This window comes from Gorilla gorilla, chromosome 7, assembly GCF_029281585.2.
Source record: "Gorilla gorilla gorilla isolate KB3781 chromosome 7, NHGRI_mGorGor1-v2.1_pri, whole genome shotgun sequence".
Classification (NCBI taxonomy): domain Eukaryota; kingdom Metazoa; phylum Chordata; class Mammalia; order Primates; family Hominidae; genus Gorilla; species Gorilla gorilla.
Genome location: NC_073231.2, coordinates 99975707 through 100000908, shown reverse-complemented (window position 1 = coordinate 100000908; position 25202 = coordinate 99975707). Strand labels below are relative to the sequence as shown.

Below are 25202 nucleotides of genomic sequence, written 5' to 3'. Positions count from 1 at the left end.
CATGTATACCCCAGCGCTGCTGAAATGCCTGACCCCACACTCACCATGCTGTTCCTTGGCCCTTGGTGCTTTATCTCACACTCTTCCTTCTGCTTGAAGCATCTTCTTCTTGCCTTTAACATCTACTACTTCAGAAAGACTTTGCTGATTCCTGTAAACTTCTCTTGGATTCCATAGGGCCCCCTCTGTTGTGTTTACCACATTTTATTGGAATCAACTGTTTATCTGTCTATCTCACTTGCCTAAGAACACCTTTTTGTGACCTATTCCCTTGGCCCACTGCCTGATCTTCCTCAACACTCAATAGATGTTTGTTGGATGAGGAATTCACTGTGTTACCAGGGTCTATGAGTATCCACCCATCTCGCCCAACGTTTCCACCACTGGGTGTTCAAATTTTCTAGATGGGTGGTTTGCTAAGAGGTTTTAAAAGATACTTCCAGGTTACTTTAATTTGAATTCTTTGGTTGCCAGAAAAGTTTAACTACTTTCCCCAGAAGTTGTGAACTATACCCTTCCTAATACAAGCACAAACACCACATTGTAAGGATGAACAAATCCTTTTGAAGACAGATGAAAAGCAAATAAAGCATTAATAATATGAGATAATAGATCCTTTAAATATGTTTTAAATAATATACAAGTAATGCTGATAATGATAATCTCAGCATTATCATTTGTATATTATTTACAACATATTTAAAGGATGCACAAACATATTTAGTTGATGCACAAACTAGCTTCACATTTTCATGCAAAGTAATGCAGGCTTTCTTTTGCTCTTTTCATTTGATGAAGCTATTCACTGAGGGGAGACACAAGAGGTTGGCTTAAAATTGACCACGTGACTGGTGAGATCTTTAGTGTGGCTCCATTGGACAGAGAAGCCGGAAGTCCATATCGGGTACAAGTGGTGGCCACGGAAGTAGGTAAGCAAAAAAAAAAAAAAAAAAAAAAAAAGGAACACAGATTATCAGAAGATACATGGGTTGAAATGGGAGGGAGGATAAGAAAACTGACAGGGCCAAAGCACCAGAATATCACAACCTTAAAGTGGAAGGATGAGAAGGGTACAAAATATAAGGGAGTGCTCATATCTTCCTTTTTTTTTTTTTTTTTTTTTTGAGATGGAGTCTTGCTCTGTTGCCCAGGCTGGAGTGCAGTGGTGCAATCTCCACTCACTGCAACCTCCACCTCCTGGGTTCAAGCAATTCTCCTACCTCAGCCTTCCGAGTAGCTGGGATTACAGGCACCCACCACCATGCCTGGCTAATTTTTATATTTTTAGTAGAGACAGGGTTTCACCATGTTGGCCAGCCTGGTCTCAAAACTTCCGACCTCAGGTGATCTGCCTGCCTCCACCTCCCAAAGTGCTGGGATTACAGGTGTGAGCCACCACGCCCAGCCCCTTTGTGGTTTTGTTAAAGGTGAAAAATACCTGTGCCCCCAGCAGGGCTGCTGCTCACTCTGTGGTTTCCTGTAGGGGCTATGGCCTCTTCTAGAGAGTTCTGTGTCCCTGGCTGAACTACCTCCCTTCTTCCAATGTGGTTGTGGGTTTCCCCCAGGAGCTCTGAGTGGAATCAAACCACTTACCTGTTCACGTAGACCACCACTTGCTCCTTCAGCCTTAAATTGTAACTCTCATCCTTTTTGAAGCAGAAAATGTTTTATGAAATGTTCTCTACTTTGATTTGTGTGAGAATCCCCGGGGAGCTTGTTGAATATGGACACTAGGAGTTCACCCCTGGAGTTTCTGATTCCATAGGTTTGGGTGAACAAGGAGTATCTGTGTTTTGACGAAATCAGGTGAACTTTTGAAAGGAAAGACAGAAAAGCCCAGGATGTTTGAGCCATTCCTGTGTAATCTTTGTATCCTATTTATTTTAGTTATGGTGATATATATTGCCTGCTGGCTCCAACTGTGGAGTTCCAGAGAACTTTTTTAAAATAAAAATAAACACATAGGAATAGTATGTTTACCCAATAATAAGCCTGGCAACTAAAAAAGAGTTTCTGTGCATTTTCATGGAATTTTCAGACATACAAGTAGGAAATCTGTTGATCCAATGTTGACCAGTCTCTAATTAGCTAGTAAATGTATCTGGCAGGTTTACCAAAAAAGAGAATTAAACAAATTACTCAATAAATATGTTTTTAGACTCCCCCACCACAGCCCCGAAAAAAAACTTTCAAAATGTGAGGGCCAGGGTTGAGAGCTGAATTGGAGAAGAGAGACAGGAATCATAAAAACAGCCCCTGCATGTGGAAAGATTAAGAAAAACAAAATAACTTCAGTCAAGTCAAACCAAAAAGGGTAGAATGCAGAACCGTGTGCCAGCTTGGGAAGGGTGTGTGTGAATGGACAGGCCCTCTGCTTCTGTCTCTTGCTTGAGTGAAGCACATTCCACTATCACATTGTATACATTTAACTCTTGATTTAAAACCTCCCAGTGAAGCAGCAGGCAGGTTCTGGCTGAGCCTTTATGCTGTGCACACCCCTTTCTCATACCATGGGGATCAGAACTTCACTCTGGATGTGTCCCAAGAGTTTCTCACATTCTAGAAGTTTCAGAAATCAAAACCAGGGTCCAAAACCCTGTTCTGTTTTTAGTTTTTGGCACTGACATGATATAAATAGATACAATAACTTCGAGAACACAGTGGCCTTTTCTTCTTTGGTTAAGTATAGCCATGGACATAGACGATGTTGAGAAGAAAAGCAAGAAAACAGGGTTTACTGGAAATGAGCAAGAAAACATTACTGGAATCAAACAAGGTCAGAGTCAGAAGTTGTAGAAACAATGTCTGTGATTGGTGTTGAGGAGGACATGATAACAGTCAGTGTTTACGTTGCACTGACAGCCCCATACTGAGCACTTAGTGTAATAACTTACTCCTCATACAACACTATAACGTAGGTGCTATTATTGAACACATACTGTGAACGAGGAAACCAAAGCACTGAGAAATTAAGTAACTTGCCCAAGATTACATAGCTACCAACCGGTCATGCTGCAGATCCAAGTTTTTTACTCCTATCATATAGTAAATAATGTCTGTGGAGCCTTTTACTATTTTCCAGAACATTCACTCATATGTGGGATTCTTGCAAAGCCACACAGCTGAAGAAAATAAGCTTAGAAAACTCTACTAACATGCCTAAGGCCTGCTAAAGAGCAAGTGAAGGTGTGAGTGCTAGAGTTAGACCTCTTGGATTGAAAACCTCTCTGCCTTGGGCAAGTTACACAACTTCTGAGCTCAGTTTTCACAATTATTTTGAAGTAATATATGTAAAATATTAGCACATATCTCTTAGTTGTTATTATGATGGTCAGTAAGACTTTTTCACCAGTAATGAAACTAGGTCTTTGATTCTAAAAGCTTGTTGTCTTTCTAGCATCTCAGTGTATGTAACTCCTTGAATTTTAAAGAAAGGGAAATCTTTCTTATTAAGAGGAAAATGAGTGAACTGATCCCATGTTTCAATCATTCAATTCCTTAGGGGGGTCTTCCTTGAGCTCTGTGTCAGAGTTCCACCTGATCCTTATGGATGTGAATGACAACCCTCCCAGGCTAGCCAAGGACTACACGGGCTTGTTCTTCTGCCATCCCCTCAGTGCACCTGGAAGTCTCATTTTCGAGGCTACTGATGATGATCAGCACTTATTTCGGGGTCCCCATTTTACATTTTCCCTCGGCAGTGGAAGCTTACAAAACGACTGGGAAGTTTCCAAAATCAATGGTGAGTTGTCAGAAATACATGGAAAAAAATACAGATGGACGATGAAAGTAGGTTTTATTTAACTTGGTGGGTTTGCTGTACTCAGCAAAGAGCTTTCTTTCATGCTTCAGGAAGGAAGTTCATGCTTTGGAAGCTTGTACAGGGAAGGACTCCAGAGGGGAAAAAGCCCTAAGATTTCAAGGGAGGAAAGATTATGACCACACAGCATTCCCTTGGTGTAGATGAACAGTTGGATGACCTAAGCATCATTTGCAAAATTTTCAATGACAGATGGAAAGCAGATTTTATAGAAATTTTTTAAAATTTTGAGATATATATATTCAAAGTATACAATTTTATGAGAATTGATTACATGTAAATACCACTGAAGCCATCAGCACAATCAAGACAGTGAACATTTCCACCAGCTCCAGAAGATATTTCATGCCCTATTATAATCTCTGCTTCCCACCCATCCCCTCTCCCCAGGCAACCATTGATGTGCTTTCCATTACTATAGTTTTCATTTTCAATAATTTCATCTAAATAGAATAGTATAGTATGTATACTTTTTTTGGTCTGGCTTCTTTCATCTCATTATTTTGAGATGTATCGGTGTTGTTACATGCATCAGTACTTCATTCCTGATTATTGAGGGGTAGTATTCCATTGAATGACTATACCTGTTCACCTGTTGATTGTAACTCTAACTTTTGCTATTACAAAGCTGCTGTGAGGATTTGTGAACAAATATTTTGTAGGGACATACATTTGCAGTTTTCTTGGTTAAATACTGAGGAGTGGAATGGCTGGGTCATATGGGAGGTATATGATTCAGTTGTTAAGGAAAGGTTGAACTGCTTTCCAAATTGTTCTTAACATTTTACATTCCCACCAGTGTGTGAGAGGTCCAGTTGCTCAGCATTCTCCCAGCACTTGCTGTGCTGAGCCTCTTTAATTTTAGCCATTCCAGTGGGCTTGGAGTAGTATGTCATAATGGTTTTATTTGTATTTCTCTAATGACTAGTGGTGTTGAGCATCTTTTCATATGCAATTTGCCATCCATCTTCACTGGTGAAGTGTCTTGTTAGATATTCATGTTTTAAAAATTAGGCTGTTTGGATTCTATTGCTGAGTTGCAAGCATTTTTAATATACATAGATGATGTGCTTTGTTAGATATATATCTTTTGTAAATATTTTCTCCCAGGCCATGGCTTGTCTTTTCATTTTGCAAGTCTTTTAAAGAGCAAATTTAAAATTTTTGGTATCTATTTTTTTCATGTTTTATTCATGATTTGTATGTTGTGATGCTTAAATTTTTGCCAAACTTAGGGTCCCTAAAGTTTTCTGTTTTTTTCATTTCCCCAATTTTATAGTTTTAGCTTTTGCATTTAGCTCTATGCCTTTTTAAGGTAATTTTTGTATAGGCATACCTCATCTTATTGCACTTTGCTTTATTGTGCCCAGTGGATCTTCTATTTTTTTATAAAATGAAGGTTTGTGGCAACAAAGTCTCTTGGAGCCATTTTTCCAACAGCATGTGCTCACTTTGTATCTCTGTCACATTTAGGTAATTCTTAAACTTTTTCATTATTATATCTGTTATGCTGATCAGTGATCTTTGATGTTATTATTATAATTATTTTGGGACACCCGGAGCCATACTCACATAAGACGACAAACTTAATCTGTCAATGCGACGTTGACGTACGTTCTGATGCTCCACAGACTGGCTGTTTCCCCATGTCTCTCTCTCTCCTTGGGCCTCCCTATTGCCTGAGACACAATATTGAAATTAGGCCAATTAATAACCTTAAAATGGCATGTAAGTGTTCAAGTGAAAGGAAGAGTCGCACATCTCTCACTTTAAATCAAAAGTTAGACGTGATTTAGCTTAGTGAGGAAGTTATGTTGATAGCCAAGACTGGCCAAAAACTAGGCCTCTTGCATGAAATGCTTAGCCAAGTTGTGAAGGCAAAAGTTATTGAAGGAAATTAAAAGTGAACCTACAGTGAACACAAATAATAAAAAAGCAAAATAGCCTTATTGCCATTAAGGGAGAAAGTTTGAGTGGTCTGGATAGAAGATTAAAACAGCAACAATAGTCCTTTAAACCAAAATCTAACCTAGAACAAGGCCTTAACTCTTCAATTCTGTAAAGGCTGACAGAGGTGAGGAAACTGCAGAATAAGTTTGAAGCTAGCAGAGGTTGATTTATGATGTTTAAGGAAAGAAGCTATTTCCATAACAAAGTGCAAAGTGATGCAGCAAATTGACGCAGAAGCAAGTAATCCAGAAGATCTGAGATCCTTAATGAAAGTGGCTACACTAAACAAGCTTTTCAATGTAGATGAAACAGCCTTCTTTTGGGAGACAATGCCATCTTAGACATCCATAGCTAGAGAAGTAAATGCCTGGCTTCAAAGCCTCAAAGGACAGGCTGGCTCTTGTTAGGGCTAATGCAGCTGGTGACTTTAAGTTAAAGCCAACCCTAATTTAGCATTCCTAAAATACTAGGGTCCTTAAGAATGATGCTAAATCTACTTTGTCTGTGCTCTGTCAATGGAACAACAAAGCCCAGATGACAGCACATCTGTTTACAGCATAGTTTACTGAATATTTTAAGGCCACTGTTGAGACCTACTGTCCCCCAAAAAAGATTCCTCTCAACATATTACTGCTCATTGACAATGCACCTGGTTACTCAAGAGCTCTGGTGGAGATGTACAAGGAAATGAATGTTGTTTTCATGCCTGCTAACACAGCATCCATTCTGCAGGCCCCAGATCAAGGAGTAATTCTGACTTTCAAATTATTTAAGATATACATTTCATAAGGTTATAGCTGCTATTAGATAGTAATTCCTCTGATGGATCTGGGCAAAGTAAATTGAAAACCTTCTGGAAAAGATTCACCAGTTTAGATGTCATCAAGAACATTTGTGATTCATGGGAGGAGGTTGAAATATACACATTAGTAGGAGTTTGGAAGAAATTGATTCCAACCCTCATGGATGACTTTGAGGGATTCAAGACTTCAGTGGAGGAATCACTGAAAACGTGGTGAAAATAACAATAGAGCTAGAATTAGAAGTGGAGCCTTGATGATGTAACTGAATTGCTGCAATCTCATGATCAAACTGGAATGAATGAGAGTTGCTTCTTACAACTGAACGTGTTTTGTTTGTTTGTTTGTTTTTGAACAATGGAATCTGCTTCTGGTGAAGATGCCATGAACATTGTTGAAATAACAAGCAAGGATTTAGAATATTCCATAAACATAGTTGATAAAACAGTGGCAGTGTTTGAGAAGATTTACTCCAATTTTTGAGAGATGTTGTCTTGTGGGTAAAATGCCATCAACCAGCATCACATGCTATACAGAGGACTCTCTCATGAAAGGAAGAGTCAATAAGTGCAACAAACTTCATTGTTGTCTTATTTTCAGAAATTGCCACAGCCATCCCAGCCTTCAGCAACCACCAACATTGAGACAGGAAATGATTCGCAGCAAAAAGATTATGACTCATTGAAGGGTCAGATAATCATTAGCATTTTTTGGCAACAAAGTACTTTTAAATTAAGGTATGGACATTTAGGTTTTTTTTTTTTTTTTTTTTTTTTTTTAGGTATAATGCTATTAACAGTCTAGAGTATAGTATAAGCTGTTATTTCAGTAGAAAAACAAAAAATCTGTGTGACTTGCTTCACTGAGCTATTTGCTTTATTGCAGTGGTCTGGAACCAAACCCATATCGCTGAGATATGCTTGCATAGGGGGTGTGGTAAAGACCAAAGTTTATTGTTTTTAACATAGCTATCTAACTGTTCTAACACCATTTGTTTAAAACATCCTTTTTTACATTGAATTATCTTAACAACTTTGGCAAAAATCAAGTGACCACCCATACATAAATCTATTTCTGAATTTTTCTGTTTCTATTTTTATACCAATAACACATTGTCTTGATTGCTGTAGCTGTATAAGGCTTGAAATCAGGTAGATTAATTTTTCCGACTTTGTTCTTTTTTAAAATTCCTTCATTCTATGTCTTTTTCATTTCTGTATAAATTTTAGAATGTAGCCTGTTCCTTTCTACCAAAAAAATCCTGTTGAGATTGTGTTGAATCTACTGGGGAATCTGGAGGAGAATTGATATATTAAGTCTTCCAATTCATGAACATGGTATATGTCTCCATTTATTTAGCTCTTTAATTTCGTTCAGCAATGTGTTTTAGTTTTCAGTGTATAGTTCTTACAAAATTTTCCCTAAGCATTTCATATTTTTGATATTTTAAATATTTCAATTTCTAAATATTTCTAGATATAGGAATATAATGATTTCTGTATACTGATCTGTATTCTAGAGGCTTGCTGACCTTATTTAGATTTCATAGATTTTCTACATAGACAATCATGTTGTCTGTGAATAATGACTTCTTCCTTTTCAGTCTGTATGCCTTTTGTTTATTACTGGCTGAAACCTTCAGTGAAATGTCTAAGAGAGGTAGTAAGAGCGGAAATACTTGACTTGTTCATGATCTTAGGAAGAAAGCATTTAGCCTTTCACCATTAAGTGTGATGTTAGCTGTAGGTTTTTTATTGTAGGTCATCTTTATTAGATTTAGGACTTTGCCTTTTACTCCTATTTGTGAGGTGTTTTTTTTTTTCTAAATTGGAAATGGATATGGGTTTTTAAAATATTCTGTATCTATCTACACTTCTCAGTCTTGTAGCTTCTTGAACATATAGAATATAATTATAACTGTTTTCATGTCTTTTCCCACTATTTGTGTAATATGTATAATTTCTGGGTAGGCTTCAATTGATCTTTTCTCTCATAGGTCATATTTTTCTCTTTTACTGAATGTCTGGCAATTTTTTATTAAATGCCAGACATTTAGATGCTGAATATTCTGTATTCCCATAAATATTCTTGAACTTTATTGTGAAATACAGTTAGATTATTTGGAAAAAGTTTGATGCTTTCACGTGTTGCTTTTAAGTTTTCTTAGATAGGGCCAGGGCAGCATTTATTCTAGGGCTAATGTTTTCAAACTTGTGAGGTGAAGCCTTCTATGTATTCTACCTGGTAGCACATGAATTATGAGATTTTTAGCTCTAGGGACAAGGAATGATTCCTGGCTCTTTGTGAGCGCTGTGTTCTCTAATCTTTTTAGGTGGTTCTTTCCCCAGCCTTGAGTAGTTCCTTCATATACATACCTGATCAGTACTCAGCTAAAGCCTTAAGAGACCCCTCTATAAATCTCTTTAGTGCGCATTCTCTTTGCAGCTCTCTCTGGGACTCTGCTCTGTAAACTCTAGTTTCTTAACTTCGCCTTACTCCTGTGCTCCATCACCTCAACTCAGGGACATCACTGGGCTCTGTCTGAGCTCCTGCTCCCTGCAACTGATACCTGGATATTTGCTTTGGGTGGTAAGCTGAGGCAATTATAAAATTTACCTCATTTGCTTTCCTTCTTTCAGAAATCACTGTCCATTGACTAATATATAAATCTTTAAACCCATGGTTTCACATATTTTTTGTTCTTTTAGTTGTTTTTGGTGGAACGGTAAATCTGGTCCCTTGTTACTATATCTTATCTAGGTGGGCCATAATAATTTTTAAATATGCATATTTAAATCTTCCCAAATTTGGGAAAATTTCTTGGCTGATATGAATAGGGAGGGCATAAGTGTGAATTGTAGCAAAATCAAATTTTTGTTTAGAAATTTGAAGTTTAGTGTTTTTGTACTCTCAATTTTCTATTTTAAAAAAGGTGGTAAATGCCCTGAAAACCAGGTATAATATCATGCATACCCTTATTTCTGGACTCAGAGGGATTTTGAGGCCTATAAGTGTTATGACTTACCCAATTACATAGCTAACAAGCAGCAGATTTGAAACCCAGAATCAGGTCTACAGAAGCTCAGTCCCAGGTACTCTCCAATCTTCTGACACATACAGTCGATCCCCATTATTTGCAGATTCTGTTTATAAAATAACCTACGTGATAAAATTTGTAACCCAAAAGTCAGTATTTACAGGAGCTTTTGCTTTTGCTTTCATGGACACTGGTAGAGTGGTGAAAAATTTGAGTTACTGGACACACATATTCCCAGCTCTCACATTGTTAAGTTAGTTAGGTTTTTTTTCTTTTTGCAGTTTATGTAGTGCCCTGTTTTTCACGTTTCTGTGCTTTTCATTGGTGATTTCATTGTTTAAAATGGCTCTGAACTGGGTGGGGTGTCGCCTCACCCAGGAAGCACAAGGGTGAGGCGATTTCCCTTCCCTAATCAAGGGAAGCCATGACAGACTGTACCTGGAAAAACAGGACACTCCCACCCAAATACTGCACTTTTTCCAAGGTCTTAGCAACTGGCCCAAATACTGCACTTTTTCCAAGGTCTTAGCAACTGGCAGAGAAGGAGATTCTCTCCCGTGCCTGGCTTGGCAGGTCCCATGCGCACAGAGCCTTGTTCACTGTTAGCACAGCAGTCTGAGATCAAATTGCAAGGTGGCAGCCTGGCTAGGAGAGGGGCATCCACCATTGCCGAGGCTTCAGTAGGTAAAGCGGCTGGGAAGCTCAAATGGGGTGGAGGCTACCACAGCTCAACAAGGCCTACTTCCTCTGTAGACTCCATTTCTATGGACAGGGCATAGCTGAACAAAAGGTAGCAGATAACTTCTGCAGACTTAAACATCCCTGTCTGACAGCTCTGAAGAGAGCAGTGGCTCTCCGAACACGGTGTTTGAGCTCTGAGAATGGACAGACTGCCTCCTCAAGTGGGTCCCAAACCCCCATGCAGCCTAATTGGGAGACACCTCCCAGTAGAGGCTGACTGATACTTCATATAGGTGGGTAGCACTCTGGGACAAAGCTCCCAGAGGAAGGATCAGGCAGCAATATTTGCTGTTCTGCAGCCTCCACTGGTGATACCCAGGCAAACAGGGTCTGGAGTGGACCTCCAGCAAACTCCAACAGACCTGCAGCTGAGGGATCTGTTAGAAGGAAAACTAACAAACAGAAAGGAATAGCATCAACATCAGCAAAAAGGACATCTACACCAAAACCCCAACTGTAGGTCACCAACATCAAAGACCAAAGGTGGAGAGAAACCAGAGCAGAAAAGCTGAAAATTCTAAAAACCAGAATGCCTCTTCTCCTCCTAAAGGATTGCAGCTCCTTGCCAGCAACGGAACAAAGCTGGATGGAGAATGACTTTGACGAGTTGACAGAAGCAGGCTTCAGAGGTTGGTAATAACAAACTTCTCCGAGCTAAAGGAGCACATTTGAACCCAACGCAAGGAAGCTAAAAACCTTAAAAAAGGGTTAGATGGATGGCTAACTACAATAAACAGTGTAGAGAAGACCTTAAATGACCTGATGGAGCTGAAAACCATGGCAGGAGAACTTTGTGATGCATGCACAAGCTTCAGTAGCTGATTCAATCAAGTGGAAGAAAGTGTATCAGTGATTGAAGATCAAATTAATGAAATAAAGCAAGGAGAAAAAAAAGAGTAAAAAGAAACAAAGCCTCCAAGAAATATGGGACTATGTGAAAAGACCAAATCTATGTCTAATTGGTGTACCTGAAAGTGACGGGGAGAATGAAACCAAGTTGGAAAACACTCTTCAGGATATTATCCAGGAGAACTTCCCCAATCTAGCAAGGCAGGCCAACATTCAAATTCAGGAAATACAGAGACCACCACAAAGATACTCCTCGAGAAGAGCAACCCCAAGACACATAATTGTCAGATTCACCAAGGTTGAAATGAAGGAAAAAATGTTAAGGACAGCCAGAGAGAAAGCTCGGGTTACCCACAAAGGGAAGCCCATCAGACTAACAGTGGATCTCTCTACAGAAACCCTACAAGCCAGAAGAGAGTGGGGGCCAATATTCAATGTTCTTAAAGAAAAGAATTTACAACCCAGAATTTCATATCCAACCAAACTAAGCTTCATAAGTGAAGGAGAAATAAAATCCTTTACGGACAAGCAAATGCTGAGAGATTTTGTCACCACCAGGCCTGCCTTACAAGAGCTCTTGAAGGAAGCACTAAACATGGAAAGGAACAACCAGTACCAGCCACTGCAAAAACATGCCAAATTGTAAAGACCATCGATGCTAGGAAGAAACTATATCAATTAACAGGCAAAATAACCAGCTAACATCATAATGACAGTATCAAATTCACACATAACAATATTAACCTTAAATGTAAATGGACTAAATGCCCCAATTAAAAGACACAGACTGGCAAGTTGGATAAAGAGTCAAGACCCATCAGTGTGCTGTTGGGAGACCCATCTCACGTGCAGAGAAACACATAGGCTCAAAATAAAAGGATGGAGGAAGATCTACCAAGCAAATGGAAAGCAAAAAAAGCAGGGATCGCAATCCTAGTCTCTGATAAAACAGACTTTAAACTAACAAAGATGAAAAGAGACAAAGAAGGCCATTACATAATGGTAAAGGGATCAATTCAACAAGAAGAGCTAACTATCCTAAATATATATGCACCTAATACAGGAGCACCCAGATTCATAAAGCAAGTCCTTAGAGACCTACAAAGACTTAGACTCCCACACAATAATAATGGGAGACTTTAACACCCCACTGTCAATATTAGACATATCAATGAGACAGAAGGTTAACAAGGATATCCAGGACTTGAACTCATCTCTGCACCAATCAGACCTAATAGACATCTACAGAACTCTCCACCCCAAATCAACAGAATATACATTCTTCTCAGCGCCACATAGCACTTATGCCAAAATTGACCACATAATTGGAAGTTAAGCACTCCTCAGCAAATGTAAAAGAACAGAAATCACAACAAACTGTCTCTCAGACCACAGTGCAATCAAATTAGAACTCAGGACAAAAACTCACTCAAAACCGCACAACTACATGGAAACTGAACAACCTGCTCCTGAATGACTACTGGATAAATAACTAAACGAAGGCAGAAATAAAGATGTTCTTTGAAACCAATGAGAACAAACACACAACGTACCAGAATCTCTGGGACACATTTAAAGCAGTGTGTAGAGGGAAATTTATAGCATTAAATGCCCACATGAGAAAGCAGGAAAGATCTAAAATTGACACCCTAACATCACAATGAAAAGAACTAGAGAAGAAAGAGCAAACACATTCAAAAGCTAGCAGAAGGCAAGAAATAACTAAGATCAGAACAGAACTGAAGGAGATAGAGACACAAAAAACCCCCCAAAAAAACAATGAATCCAGGAGCTGGTTTTTTGAAAAGATCAACAAAATTGATAGACCGCTAGCAAGACTGATAAAGAAGAAACGAGAGAAGAATCAAATAGATGCAATAAAAAATGATAAAGGGAATATCACCACTGGTCCCACAGAAATACAAACTACAATCAGAGAATACTATAAACACCTCTACACAAATAAACTAGAAAATCTAGAAGAAATGGATAAATTCCTGGACACATACACGCTTCCCAAGACTGAACCAGGAAGAAGTTGAATCTCTGAATGGACCAATAACAGGCTCTGAAATTGAGGCAATAATTAATAGCCTACCAACCAAAAAAAGTCCAGGATCATATGGATTCACAGCTGAATTCTACCAGAGGTACAAGAAGAGCTGGTATCATTCCTTCTGAAACTATTTCAATCAATAGAAAAAGAGGGAATCCTCCCTAACTCATTTTATGAGGCCAGCATCATCCTGATACCAAAGTCTGGCAGAGACACAACCAAAACAGAGAATTTTAGACCAATATCCTTGATGAACATCGATGTGAAAATCCTCAATAAAATACTGGCAAACTGAATCCAACAGCACATCAAAAAGCTTATCCAACACAATCAAGTTGGCTTCATCCCTGGGATGCAAGGCTGGTTCAAGGTACACAAATCAATAAACATAATCCATCACATAAACAAAACCAATGACAAAAATCACATGATTATCTCAATAGATGCAGAAAAGGCCTTTGACAAAATTCAGCCCTTCATGCTAAAAACTCTCAATAAACTAGGTATTGATGGAACATATCTCCAAATAATAAGAGCTATTTATGATAAATCCACAGCCAATATCATATTGAATGGGTAAAAACTGGAAGTATTCTCTTTGAAAACTGGCAGAAGACAAGGATGCCCTCTCTCACCACTCCTATTCAACATAGTGTTGGAAGTTCTGGCCAGGGCAATCAGGCAAGAGAAAGAAATAAAGGGTATTCAGTTAGGAAAAGAGGAAGTCGAATTGTCCCTGTTTGCACATGACATGATTGTATATTTAGAAAACCCTATTGTCTCAGCCCAAAATCTCCTTAAGCTGATAAGCAACTTCAGCAAAATCTCAGGGTACAAAATCAATGTGCAAAAATTACAAGCATTCCTATACACCAAAACAGAAAGAGAGCAAAAACATGAGTGAAGTCCCATTCACAATTGCTGCAAAGAGAATAAAATACCTAGGAATCCAACTTACAAGGGATGTGAAGGACTTCTTCAAGGAGAACTACAAACCACTGCTCAACGAAATAATGGAGGACACAAACAAATGGAAGAACATTCCATGCTCGTGGACGGGAAGAATCAATGTCGTGAAAATGGCCATACTGCCCAAGGTAATTCATAGATTCAATGCCATCCCCTTCAAGCTACCAATGACTTTCTTCACAGAATTAGAAAAAACTGTAAAGTTCATATGGAACCAAAAAAGAGCCCGCATTGCCAAGACAATCCTAAGCAAAAAGAACAATGCTGGAGGTGTCACACTACCTGACTTCAAACTATACTACAAGGCTACAGTAACCAAAACAGCATGGTACTGGTACCAAAACAGATATATAGACCAATGGAACAGAACAGAGGCCTCAGAAATAACACCACACATGTACAATCATGTGATCTTTGACAAACCTGACAAAAACAAGCAATGGGGAAAGGATTCCCTATTTAATAAATGGTGCTGGGAAAACTGGCTAGGCATATGTAGAAAGCTGAAACTGGATCCATTCCTTACACCTTACACAAAAATTAATTCAAGATGGATTAAAGACTTAAATGTTAGACCTAAAACCATAAAATCCCTAGAAGAAAACCTAGGCAATACCATTCATAAGACAGGCATGGGCGAGGACTTCATGACTAAAACACCAAAAGCAATGGCAACAAAAGCCAAACTTGACAAATGGGATCTAATTAAACTAAAGAGCTTCTGCACAGCAAAAGAAACCACCATCAGAGTGAACAGGCAACATACAGAATGGAAGAACATTTCTGCAATCTACCCATCTGACAAAGGGCTAATATCCAGAATCTACAAAGAACTCAAACAAATTTACAAGAAAAAAACGACCCCATCAAAAAGTGGGCAAAAGATATGAACAGACACTTCTCAAAAGACATTTATGCAGCTAACAGACACATCAACATGATTATCACTGGTCATCAGAGAAATACAAGATGGTCATCAGAGAAATGCAAATCAAAACCACAATGAGATACCATCTCACACCAGTTAGAAGGGTGATCATTAAAAAGTCAGGAAACAACAGTTGCAGGAGAGGATGTGGAGAAATAGGAACACTTTTACACTGTTGGTGGGAGTGTAAATTAGTTCAACCATTGTGGAAGACAGTGTGGTGATTCCTCAAGGATACAGAACCTGAAAGACCATTTGACCCAGCAATTCCATTACTGGGTATATACCCAAAGGATTATAAACCATGCTACTATAAAGACACATGCACACGTATGTTTATTGTGGCACTATTCACAAGAGCAAAGACTTGGAACCAACCAAAATGTCCATCAATGATAGACTGGATTAAGAAAATGTGGCACATATACACCATGGAATATTATGCAGCCATAAAAAAGGATGAGTCCATGTCCTTTGCAGGGACATGGATGAAGCTGGAAACCATCATTCTCAGCAAACTATCACAAGGACATAAAACCAAACACTGCATGTTCTCACTCATAGGTGGGAATTGAACAATGAGAACACTTGGTCACAGGGCAGGGAACATCACACACCAGAGCCTGTCAGGGGGTGGGGGTCTGGGGGAGGATAGCATTAGGAGAAATACCTAATGTAAATGATGAGTTGATGAGTACAGCAAATCAACATGACACATGTATACCTACGTATCAAACCTGCACATTAAGTTCTAGGGTACATGTGCACAAAGTATTAAAAAAAACCACACAGGGTCAAACCGAAAAGATGACCCATGATTAAAAAAAAAAAATGGCTTTGAACTATAGTGCTAAAGTGCTATCTAGAATTCCTAAGCACAGGAAGGCTGTGATGTGTGCCTTACAGAGAAAAATTGTGGTTTGGGACACAAATTAAAAGTAATGTCCAAAACTGCAATTATTTTCCACCAACCTAAATATGTGTGTTTGATAAGCTTTGTTCAGGAAGTTCTAGTGCTGTTAGATGTGAGTTAAATGTTAGAATGAACAATATATGTTAAATAAGATATCTTTAAACAGCAATGCACAAAAAGCGAGGTTATGTATTGATCAGTTAGGGAAAATATGACTAGAAGCTCACAGAAACCTAACCCTGTCTTTCCTCTAGGAGCAATGGTTCAGCATTCATTAATTCAGTGTTTGGGGCAACTTTATAAGCATAAGTGCTACAAATGATAATTGACTATATTTAGTATAAATTTCTACAGAGAAATCATGAATTAAGAACTTAAAGGATGCTTTAGCCCTTTCTTACCTTATGGGAAGATACATGTGGAATGATGTGGATGATACTTTGGGCAGTTTAACTCATATCCAGCCATGTTCCAGTCAACCTTAGTATGTGATACAAAATGAGCTTTATTCCTGCTAATCCAGGGTCTGAAGTTGTATTTTCATTTTTTTTCCTGTCCTGGCAGGTACTCATGCCCGACTGTCTACCAGGCACACAGACTTTGAGGAGAGGGAGTATGTCGTCTTGATCCGCATCAATGATGGGGGTCGGCCACCCTTGGAAGGCATTGTTTCTTTACCAGGTAGATATTCTGCTATAGGCAACTCAGGCTAGTATCTGTCACCATGGGCTGTTTGAGGAGATTCTTGTCTTTGATATGGGATTCTGCAACTATTCACTTGAGAATTTATCCTACCAAATACTGTCCTGCTTTTCAGTTACATTCTGCAGTTGTGTGGAAGGAAGTTGTTTCCGGCCAGCAGGTCATCAGACTGGGATACCCACTGTGGGCATGGCAGTTGGTATACTGCTGACCACCCTTCTGGTGATTGGTGAGTGTAATTTCTTAATTCAAAGAGTCTTATCCTGGGCCTCAGAACTGTGAGCTCATCTCAGGGCCTGTCTTCCTGGACTGGTCTGGTGGCTGCTCAAATGGCAACCCAGGCAATAGCCCAGAAGGTAGATCACCAGCAAATTACATCAGACTTTCTTGATTGGAGTTACAGCTTTAGTACCACCCTCTGTCTCTATTGCCTTATTAGTTTAGAAATATAAGGGGCTTTATGGTCATCAACTGTCATATATTATGCCTAGTTACAAAGCTTTTGTGATAAAGAGGGAAGAAATGCAGTAGCTGCGCCATGTGTCAGGCACTGTGCTTGATGTGGGGGAAAGAGTGACATACACAGATCCTACACCAGAGTTTATGGTCTCACCTGCCATTGTTGTTACAGGCAGAAGTTAGCCTTCCAGTGGCGATGCTGAGACACCTGAAATGTATAGTGCAGAACTTCCCTATGCATAGAACCCTGATTCTTTACTACCCAGAATAACCCATTGCATCATGACCACAGCCTCTGCCATAGCCCCTAGCTTGGCTAGACAGTACAGTCCCCTGATCTAGCTGTCTTTTTCTTTTTTGCAAACAACTCAGTGCCTATTCCAAGTGTTTCCTTACCCAAAATGCTTGAGAGCAGAAGTGTTTCAGATTTTGGGTTTTTTCCAGATTTTTGAACATTTGCAAATACATGATGAGATATCTTGGGGATGAGACCCAAGTCTCAACACAAAATTCACGTGATTCATAAACATTTTATACACATAGTCTGAAGGTATTTCATACAATATTTTAAATAATATTGTGTATGAAACAAAGTTTTGCCTGCAACCTGTCACATGAGGTCAGGTGTAGAATTTTATGCTTGTGACATCAAGTTGGTACCCCAAAAGTTTCAGATTTGAGATTTTCAGATTAAGGATACTCAACCTATATAGTAATTGCCCTCTTTCAACTGTTGTCCCCACCACAAGTTAAACATTAGGAATAGATACTTCATTATTTCATGTGTACCTGAGTGAAGGGGTTTATGGTTTCATATCCTTTTTCTTTTAAAAGAAGGACTAGGATTATTCTAAGTATTATTGATTGTTCTCTCAGCATCTGGTCTTTTCTCCCATGATCCAGTGTGTCACATTGGACTCTGATTCATGCATCTAAAGGGGGTCTCACTTCTTTATACCCTTCAGTCTGGACTCCCTATGGCATGGGAGGGCCTTCATGTCATGGCCACTTCCCATCCTAATGTGTGCATGGTGATCATCATTCCTCCCTGAGAACCACTATCTACTGCACACTTTTCATGGTAATTGAGCTGTCTTTTTGAGGTCCCACTCACTTACATAGGTCCCTTCTGCCGCTGTGCCTTTTCTTATTCTATTTGCCCTCCCACCTTGAAAGGATTTTTGAATTTACAAATCAGATAGCAATTTTCTTAACATATCAATTTAATTCCATAATCTTACCACAAGTTAAAGACTGCTTGAGTTTGGGAACATCCAGAAATAGAAGTAATAGGATTTTACAGTTTCATGACCTTATTTTCAAGATAGGGTTGGAATTATAAGTTTCTGAGCATCCAGTCTTTTCTGCCATGATTCCTCCTATAAACTTACTAGCAGGTTAATTTCCTTAAAACAACTCCTTCTTCGTAGTGGACTCTGACAGTACACAATCAGTGCTGAGCTGCACAGTGTAATTTTGATGTATCAGGTGGGAGAAACCAAGAAGGTTAAGTAGTCTACCCAGGGTCCCACAACAACGTAGGCAGGATCCAGGAGGAAGGCGCCCAAGGAAATGCGATAGTTGGTATGGACACGATGAAAATCAGCTTCAGGGAGGTGAACAGGTCAGAGAACAGCTTTCTAGTTGTGCTAATTGGATTGTTTTCTCTAGGAAAGGGGAAGAATAGAATCAATATTAAGTATATATAAAGTTCAGGAACTTTGTCAGGTGCTTATACACTCTATAGTGTGGGACATATACACTCCATAGTGTGGAACATTAGGTCCTATATTCTTACAGCGAGATCCAGCGAGAGCCACCAAGTCAGCTATGATTTGGGACTTGATACATACATACAACAGGATAAATGATAAGCTCATTTCTCCAAGAAGGCCAACGACTAGAGTCCCTTATTCACTAGGACAGTGAAATTTTGTTGAACCACATACAAAAATGAAGTTGAGTCATTTTTTTCCTACCATAATACTACTTTATAACTGAATGTGACAGTACATTTTAAAAGGTCCCATTTATTTGACCCTGGGTTTTTTCTTTTAGGTATAATTTTAGCAGTTGTGTTTATCCGCATAAAGAAGGATAAAGGCAAAGATAATGTTGAAAGTGCTCAAGCATCTGAAGTCAAACCTCTGAGAAGCTGAATTTGAAAAGGAATGTTTGAATTTATATAGCAAGTGCTATTTCAGCAACAACCATCTCATCCTATTACTTTTCATCTAACATGTGCATTATAATTTTTTAAACAGATATTCCCTCTTGTCCTTTAATATTTGCTAAATATTTCTTTTTTGAGGTGGAGTCTTGCTCTGTCGCCCAGGCTGGAGTACAGTGGTGCGATCCCAGCTCACTGCAACCTCCGCCTCCTGGGTTCATGTGATCATCCTGCCTCAGCTTCCTAAGTAGCTGGGCTTACAGGCACCCACCACCATGCCCAGCTAATTTTTGTACTTTTAATAGAGACGGGGTTTTGCCATTTGGCCAGGCTGGTCTTGAACTCCTGACCTCAAGTGATCTGCCTGCCTTGGTCTCCCAATACAGGCATGAACCACTGCACCCACCTACTTAGATATTTCATGTGCTATAGACATTAGAGATATTTTTCATTTTCCCATGACATTTTTCCTCTCTGCAAATGGCTTAGCTACTTGTGTTTTTCCCTTTTGGGGCAAGACAGACTCATTAAATATTCTGTACATTTTTTTCTTTATCAAGGAGATATATCAGTGTTGTCTCATAGAACTGCCTGGATTCCATTTATGTTTTTTCTGATTCCATCCTGTGTCCCCTTCATCCTTGACTCCTTTGGTATTTCACTGAATTTCAAACATTTGTCAGAGAAGAAAAAAGTGAGGACTCAGGAAAAATAAATAAATAAAAGAACAGCCTTTGCCCTTAGTATTAACAGAAATGTTTCTGTGTCATTAACCATCTTTAACCAATGTGACATGTTGCTCTTTGGCTGAAATTCTTCAACTTGGAGATGACACAGACCCACAGAAGGTGTTCAAACACAACCTACTCTGCAAACCTTGGTAAAGGAACCAGTCAGCTGGCCAGATTTCCTCACTACCTGCCATGCATACATGCTGCGCATGTTTTCTTTATTTGTATGTTAGTAAAGTTTTGGTTATTATATATTTAACATGTGGAAGAAAACAAGACATGAAAAGAGTGGTGACAAATCAAGAATAAACATTGGTTGTAGTCAGTTTTGTTTGTTGATCCGCTCTGCCTCTGTTTTTATTTGTGGAGGGGAAGGACAGAATAACAATTGTTATTTTTCATGTATAAAAATTGCCTCCCCAGCAGCCCCAGTCAGGGGCTTATAGATAAAACTCCCATCTCCCTGGACAGAGCACTTGGGGGAAGGGGTGGCTGTGGGCGCAGCTTCAGCAGACTTAAATGTTCCTGCTTGCTGGCTCCGAAGACAGCAGCTAATCCTGACAATGAGGATTCTCCCAGCACAGCACTCGAACTCTGCTAAGGGACAGACTGCCTACTCAAGTAGGTCCCTGACCCCAGTGCCTCCAGCCTGGGAGATGCCTCATGCAGGAGAGCTCTGGCTGGCATCAGGCCAGTGCCCCTCTGGGACAAAGCTTCCAGAGAGAGGAGCTGCAGCAATCTCTGCTGTTCTGCAGTCTCTGCTGGTGGTACCCAGGCAAACAGGGTCTGGAGTGGACCTCCAGCAAAGTCCAGCAGACCTGCAAAAGACAGGCCTCACTGTTAGAAGAAAAACTAGAAAATAGAAAGCAATAACATCAACAAAAGGGACCCCCACATAAAAACCCCATCCAAAGGTCATCAGCCTCAAAGACCAAAGGTAGATAAATCTATGAAGATGAGGAAAAACCAGCACAAAAATGCTGAAAATTCCAAAAACAAGAATGACTCTTCTCCTCCAAATGATCACAACTCGTCTTCAGCAAAGGAACAAAACTGGATGGAGAATGAGTTTGACAAATTGACAGAAGTCAGCTTCAGAAGGTGGGTAATAACAAACTCCTGTGACCTAAAGGAACATGTTCTAGCCCAATGCAGGGAAGCTAAGAACCTTAATAAAAGGTTACAGAAACTGCTAACTAGAATAACCAGTTTAGAGAAGAACATGAACGACCTGATGCAGCTGAAAAACACAGCATGAAAACTTCGTGAAGCATACGCAAGTATCAATAGCCGAATCAATCAAGTGGAAGAAAGGGTATCAGAGACTGAAGATAAAGTGAGAAGATAAGATTACAGAAAAATGAATGAAAAGGAACAAAGCCTCCAAGATATATGGGACGATGTGAAAAGACTAAACCTATGATTGATTGGTGTACCTGAAAGTGACAGGGAGAATGGAACCAAGTTAGAAAACACACTTCAGGATATTAGCACAGAGAAATTCCCCAACCTAGCAAGACCTATCCGAAAGACAACATTCCAATTCAGGAAACACAGAGAACACTACTAAGATACTACTCAAGAAGAGCAATCTCAAGACACATAATCATCAGATTTTCCAAGGTTGAAATGAAGGAAAAAATGTTAAGGGCAGCCAGAGAGAAAGGTCAGGTTACCTACAAAGGGAAGCCCATCAGACTAACAGTGGATCTCTCTGCAGAAACCCTACAAGCTAGAAGAAAGTGGGGCCAATATTCAACGTTCTTAAAGAATTTTCAATCCAGAATTTCATATCCAGCCAAACTAAGCTTCATAAGCGAAGGACAAATAAAATCCTTTACAGAGAAGCAAATGCTTAGGGATTTTGTTACCACCAGGCTTGCCTTACAAGAGCTCCTGAAAGAAGCACTAAATACGGGAAGGAAAAACTGACACCAGCCACTGCAAAAACACACCAAAATATAAAGACCAATGACACTATGAAGAACCTGCATCAACTAATGTGCAAAATAACCAGCTAGCATCATGGTGACAGGATCAAATTCACACATAACAATATTAAGCTTAAATGTAAATGGGCTAAATGCTCCATTAAAAGACACAGCCCGGCAAAGTGGATAAAGAGTCAAGACCCATCAGTGTACTGTATTCAGGAGACCCATCTCACATGCAAAGACACGAATAGGCTCAAAAAAAAAAAAAGGGATAGAGGAATATTTACCAAGCAAATGGAAAGAAAAAAAAAGCAGGGGTTGCAATCCTAGTCTCTGATAAAACAGACTTTAACAAAGATCAAAAAAGACAAAGAAGGGCATTACCTAATGGTAAAGGGATTAATGCAACGAGAAGAGCTAACTATCCTAAATATATATACACCCAATACAGGAGCACCGGATTCATAAAACAAGTTCTTAGAGACCTATAAAGAGACAGTGGGAGACTTTAACACCTCACTGTCAATATTAGATCAATGAGACAGAAAATTAACAAGGATATTCAAGACTTGAACTCAGCTCTGGACCAAGAGGACCTAATAGACATCTATAGAACTCTCCACCTCAAATCAATTTTAACTTAACCCCACATCAATATTAGACAGATCAACGAGACAGAAAATTGACAAGGATATTCAAGACTTGAACTCAGCTCTGGAACAAGCAGACATAAGAGACAACTACAGAACTCTCCACAACTACAGAACTCTCCACCCCAAATCAACAGAATACACATCCTTCTCAGCAACACATAGCATTTATTCTAAAATTGACCACAAAATTGGAAGTAAAACACTCCTCAGCAAATGCAAAAGAATGGAAATCACAACAAACTGTCTCCGAGACCACAGTGCAATCAAATTAGAACTCAGGATTAAGAAACTCACTCAAAACCTCACAACTACATGGAAACTGAACAACTTGCTCCTGAATGACTGACTGCAGGGTAAATAATGAAATGAAGGCAGAAATAAAGATGTTCTTTGAAACCAATGAGAACAAAGACACGATGTACCAGAATCTCTAGGACACATTTAAAGCAGTGTGTAGAGGGAAATTTATAGCACTAAATGCCCGCATGAGAAAGCAGGAAAGATCTAAAATTGATACCCTAATATCACGATTAAAAGAACTACAGAAGAGCAAACAAATTCAAAAGCTAAGAGAAGACAAGAAATAACTAAGATCAGAGCAGAACTGAAGGAGACAGAGACATGAAAAACCCTTCAAAAAAAAAAAAAAAATCAATGAATCCAGGAGCTGGTTCTTTGAAAAGATTAACAAAATAGACCGCTAGCAGACTAATAAGAAAGAGAAGAATCAAATAGACACAATAAAAAATGATAAAGGGGATATCACCACTGATCCTACAGAAATACAAACTACAATCAGAGAATACTATAAACACCTCTACACAGATAAACTAGAAAATCTAGAAGAAATGGATAAATTCCTGGACACATAACACCCTCCCATGACTAAACCAGGAAGAAGTTGAATCCCTGAATAGACCAATAACAAGTTCTGAAATTGAGGCGGTAATTAATAGCCTACCAACCAAAAAAAGCCCAGGATCAGACTGTTTCACAGCCAAATTCTATCAGAGGTACAAAGAGGAGCTGGTGCCATTCCTTTTGAAACTATTCCAAACAACAGAAAAAGATGGAATCCTCCCTAACTCATTTTATGAGGCAAGCATCATCCTGCTACCAAAACCTGGCAGAGACACAACAAAAGAAAGTTTCAGGCCAATATCCCTGATGAACTTTGATGTGAAAATCCTCAATAAAATACTGGCAAACCAAATCCAGCAGCACATCAAAAAGCTTATCCATCACAATCAAGTCGGCTTCATCTGTGGAGTGCAAGTCTGGCTCAACATATATAAATCAATAAACATAATCCATCACATAAGCAAAACCAATGACAAAAACCACAGGATTATCTCAATAGATGCAGAAAAGGCCTTCGATAAAATTCAACATCCCTTCATGCTAAAAACTCTCAATAAACTAGGGATTGGTGAAACATCTCAAAATAATAAGAGCTATTTATTGATAAACCCATAGCCAATATTATACTGAATGGGCACAAACTGAAAGCATTCCCTTGAAAACTGGCACAAGACAAGGCTGCCCTCTCTCACCACTCCAATTCAACATAGTATTGGAAGTTCTCTGTCCAGGGCAATCAGGCAAGAGAAAGAAATAAAGGGTATTCAAATAGGAAGAGAGGAAGTCAAATTGTCTCTATTTACATATGACATGATTGTGTATTTAGAAAACCCATCGACTAAGCCCAAAAACTCCTTCAGCTGATAAGCAACTTCAGCAAAGTCTCAGGATACAAAATCAGTTGGCAAAAATCACAAGCATTCCTATACACCAATTATAGACAAGCAGAGAGCCAAAACATGAGTGAAGTCCCATTCACAATTGCTACAATGAATAAAATACCTAGGAATACAACTTACAAGGGACATGAAGGACCTCTTCAGGGAGAACTACAAACCACTGCTCAAGGAAATAAGAGGACACAAACAAATGGAAAAATATTCCATGCTCATGGATAGGAAGAATCAATATTGTGAAAATGGCCATACTGCCCAAAGTAATTTACAGATTCAACGCTATTCCCATCAAGCTACCATTGACTTTCTTCACAGAATTAGAAAAAACTACTTTAAATTTCATATGGAACCAAAAAAGAGCCCGTATAGCCAAGACAATCCTAACCAAAAAGAACAAAGCTGGAGGCCTCATGCTATCTGACTTCAAACTGTGCTACAAGGCTACAGTAACCAAAACAGCATGGTACTGGTACTAAAACAGATATATAGACCAATGGAACAGAACAGAGGCCTCAGAAATACCACCACACATCTACAACTATCTGATCTTTGACAAACCTGACAAAAACAAGCCATGGAGAAAGGATTCCCTATTTAATAAATGGTGCTGGGAAAACTAGCCATATGCAGAAAACAGAAACTGGATCCCTTCCTTACACCTTATACAAAAATTAACTCAAGGTGGATTAAAGACTTAAATGTATAACCTTAAACCATAAAATCTCTAGAAGAA

At 39.1% G+C, this 25202-nt stretch overlaps 1 protein-coding gene across 4 annotated transcripts in view; it reads left to right on the top strand.

Moving 5' to 3' along the window:
- The window catches only part of CDH17 (cadherin 17), a 65524-nt gene extending 45060 nt beyond the window's left edge, over positions 1–20464 (top strand). The window contains exons 13-17 of one of the 4 annotated variants that reach the window (XM_055349397.2): positions 799–929; positions 3503–3742; positions 16628–16744; positions 16881–16994; positions 19283–20464. In XM_055349397.2, coding sequence (XP_055205372.2) covers positions 799–929; positions 3503–3742; positions 16628–16744; positions 16881–16994; positions 19283–19383 — 703 coding nt within the window. In that variant the 3' untranslated portion in view covers positions 19384–20464. The remainder of the gene's footprint in view (positions 1–798; positions 930–3502; positions 3743–16627; positions 16745–16880; positions 16995–19282) is intronic. The other 3 variants (XM_063709371.1, XM_063709372.1, XM_055349398.2) reach the window with 3 other exon arrangements.
- The last annotated feature ends 4738 nt before the right edge of the window (positions 20465–25202 follow it).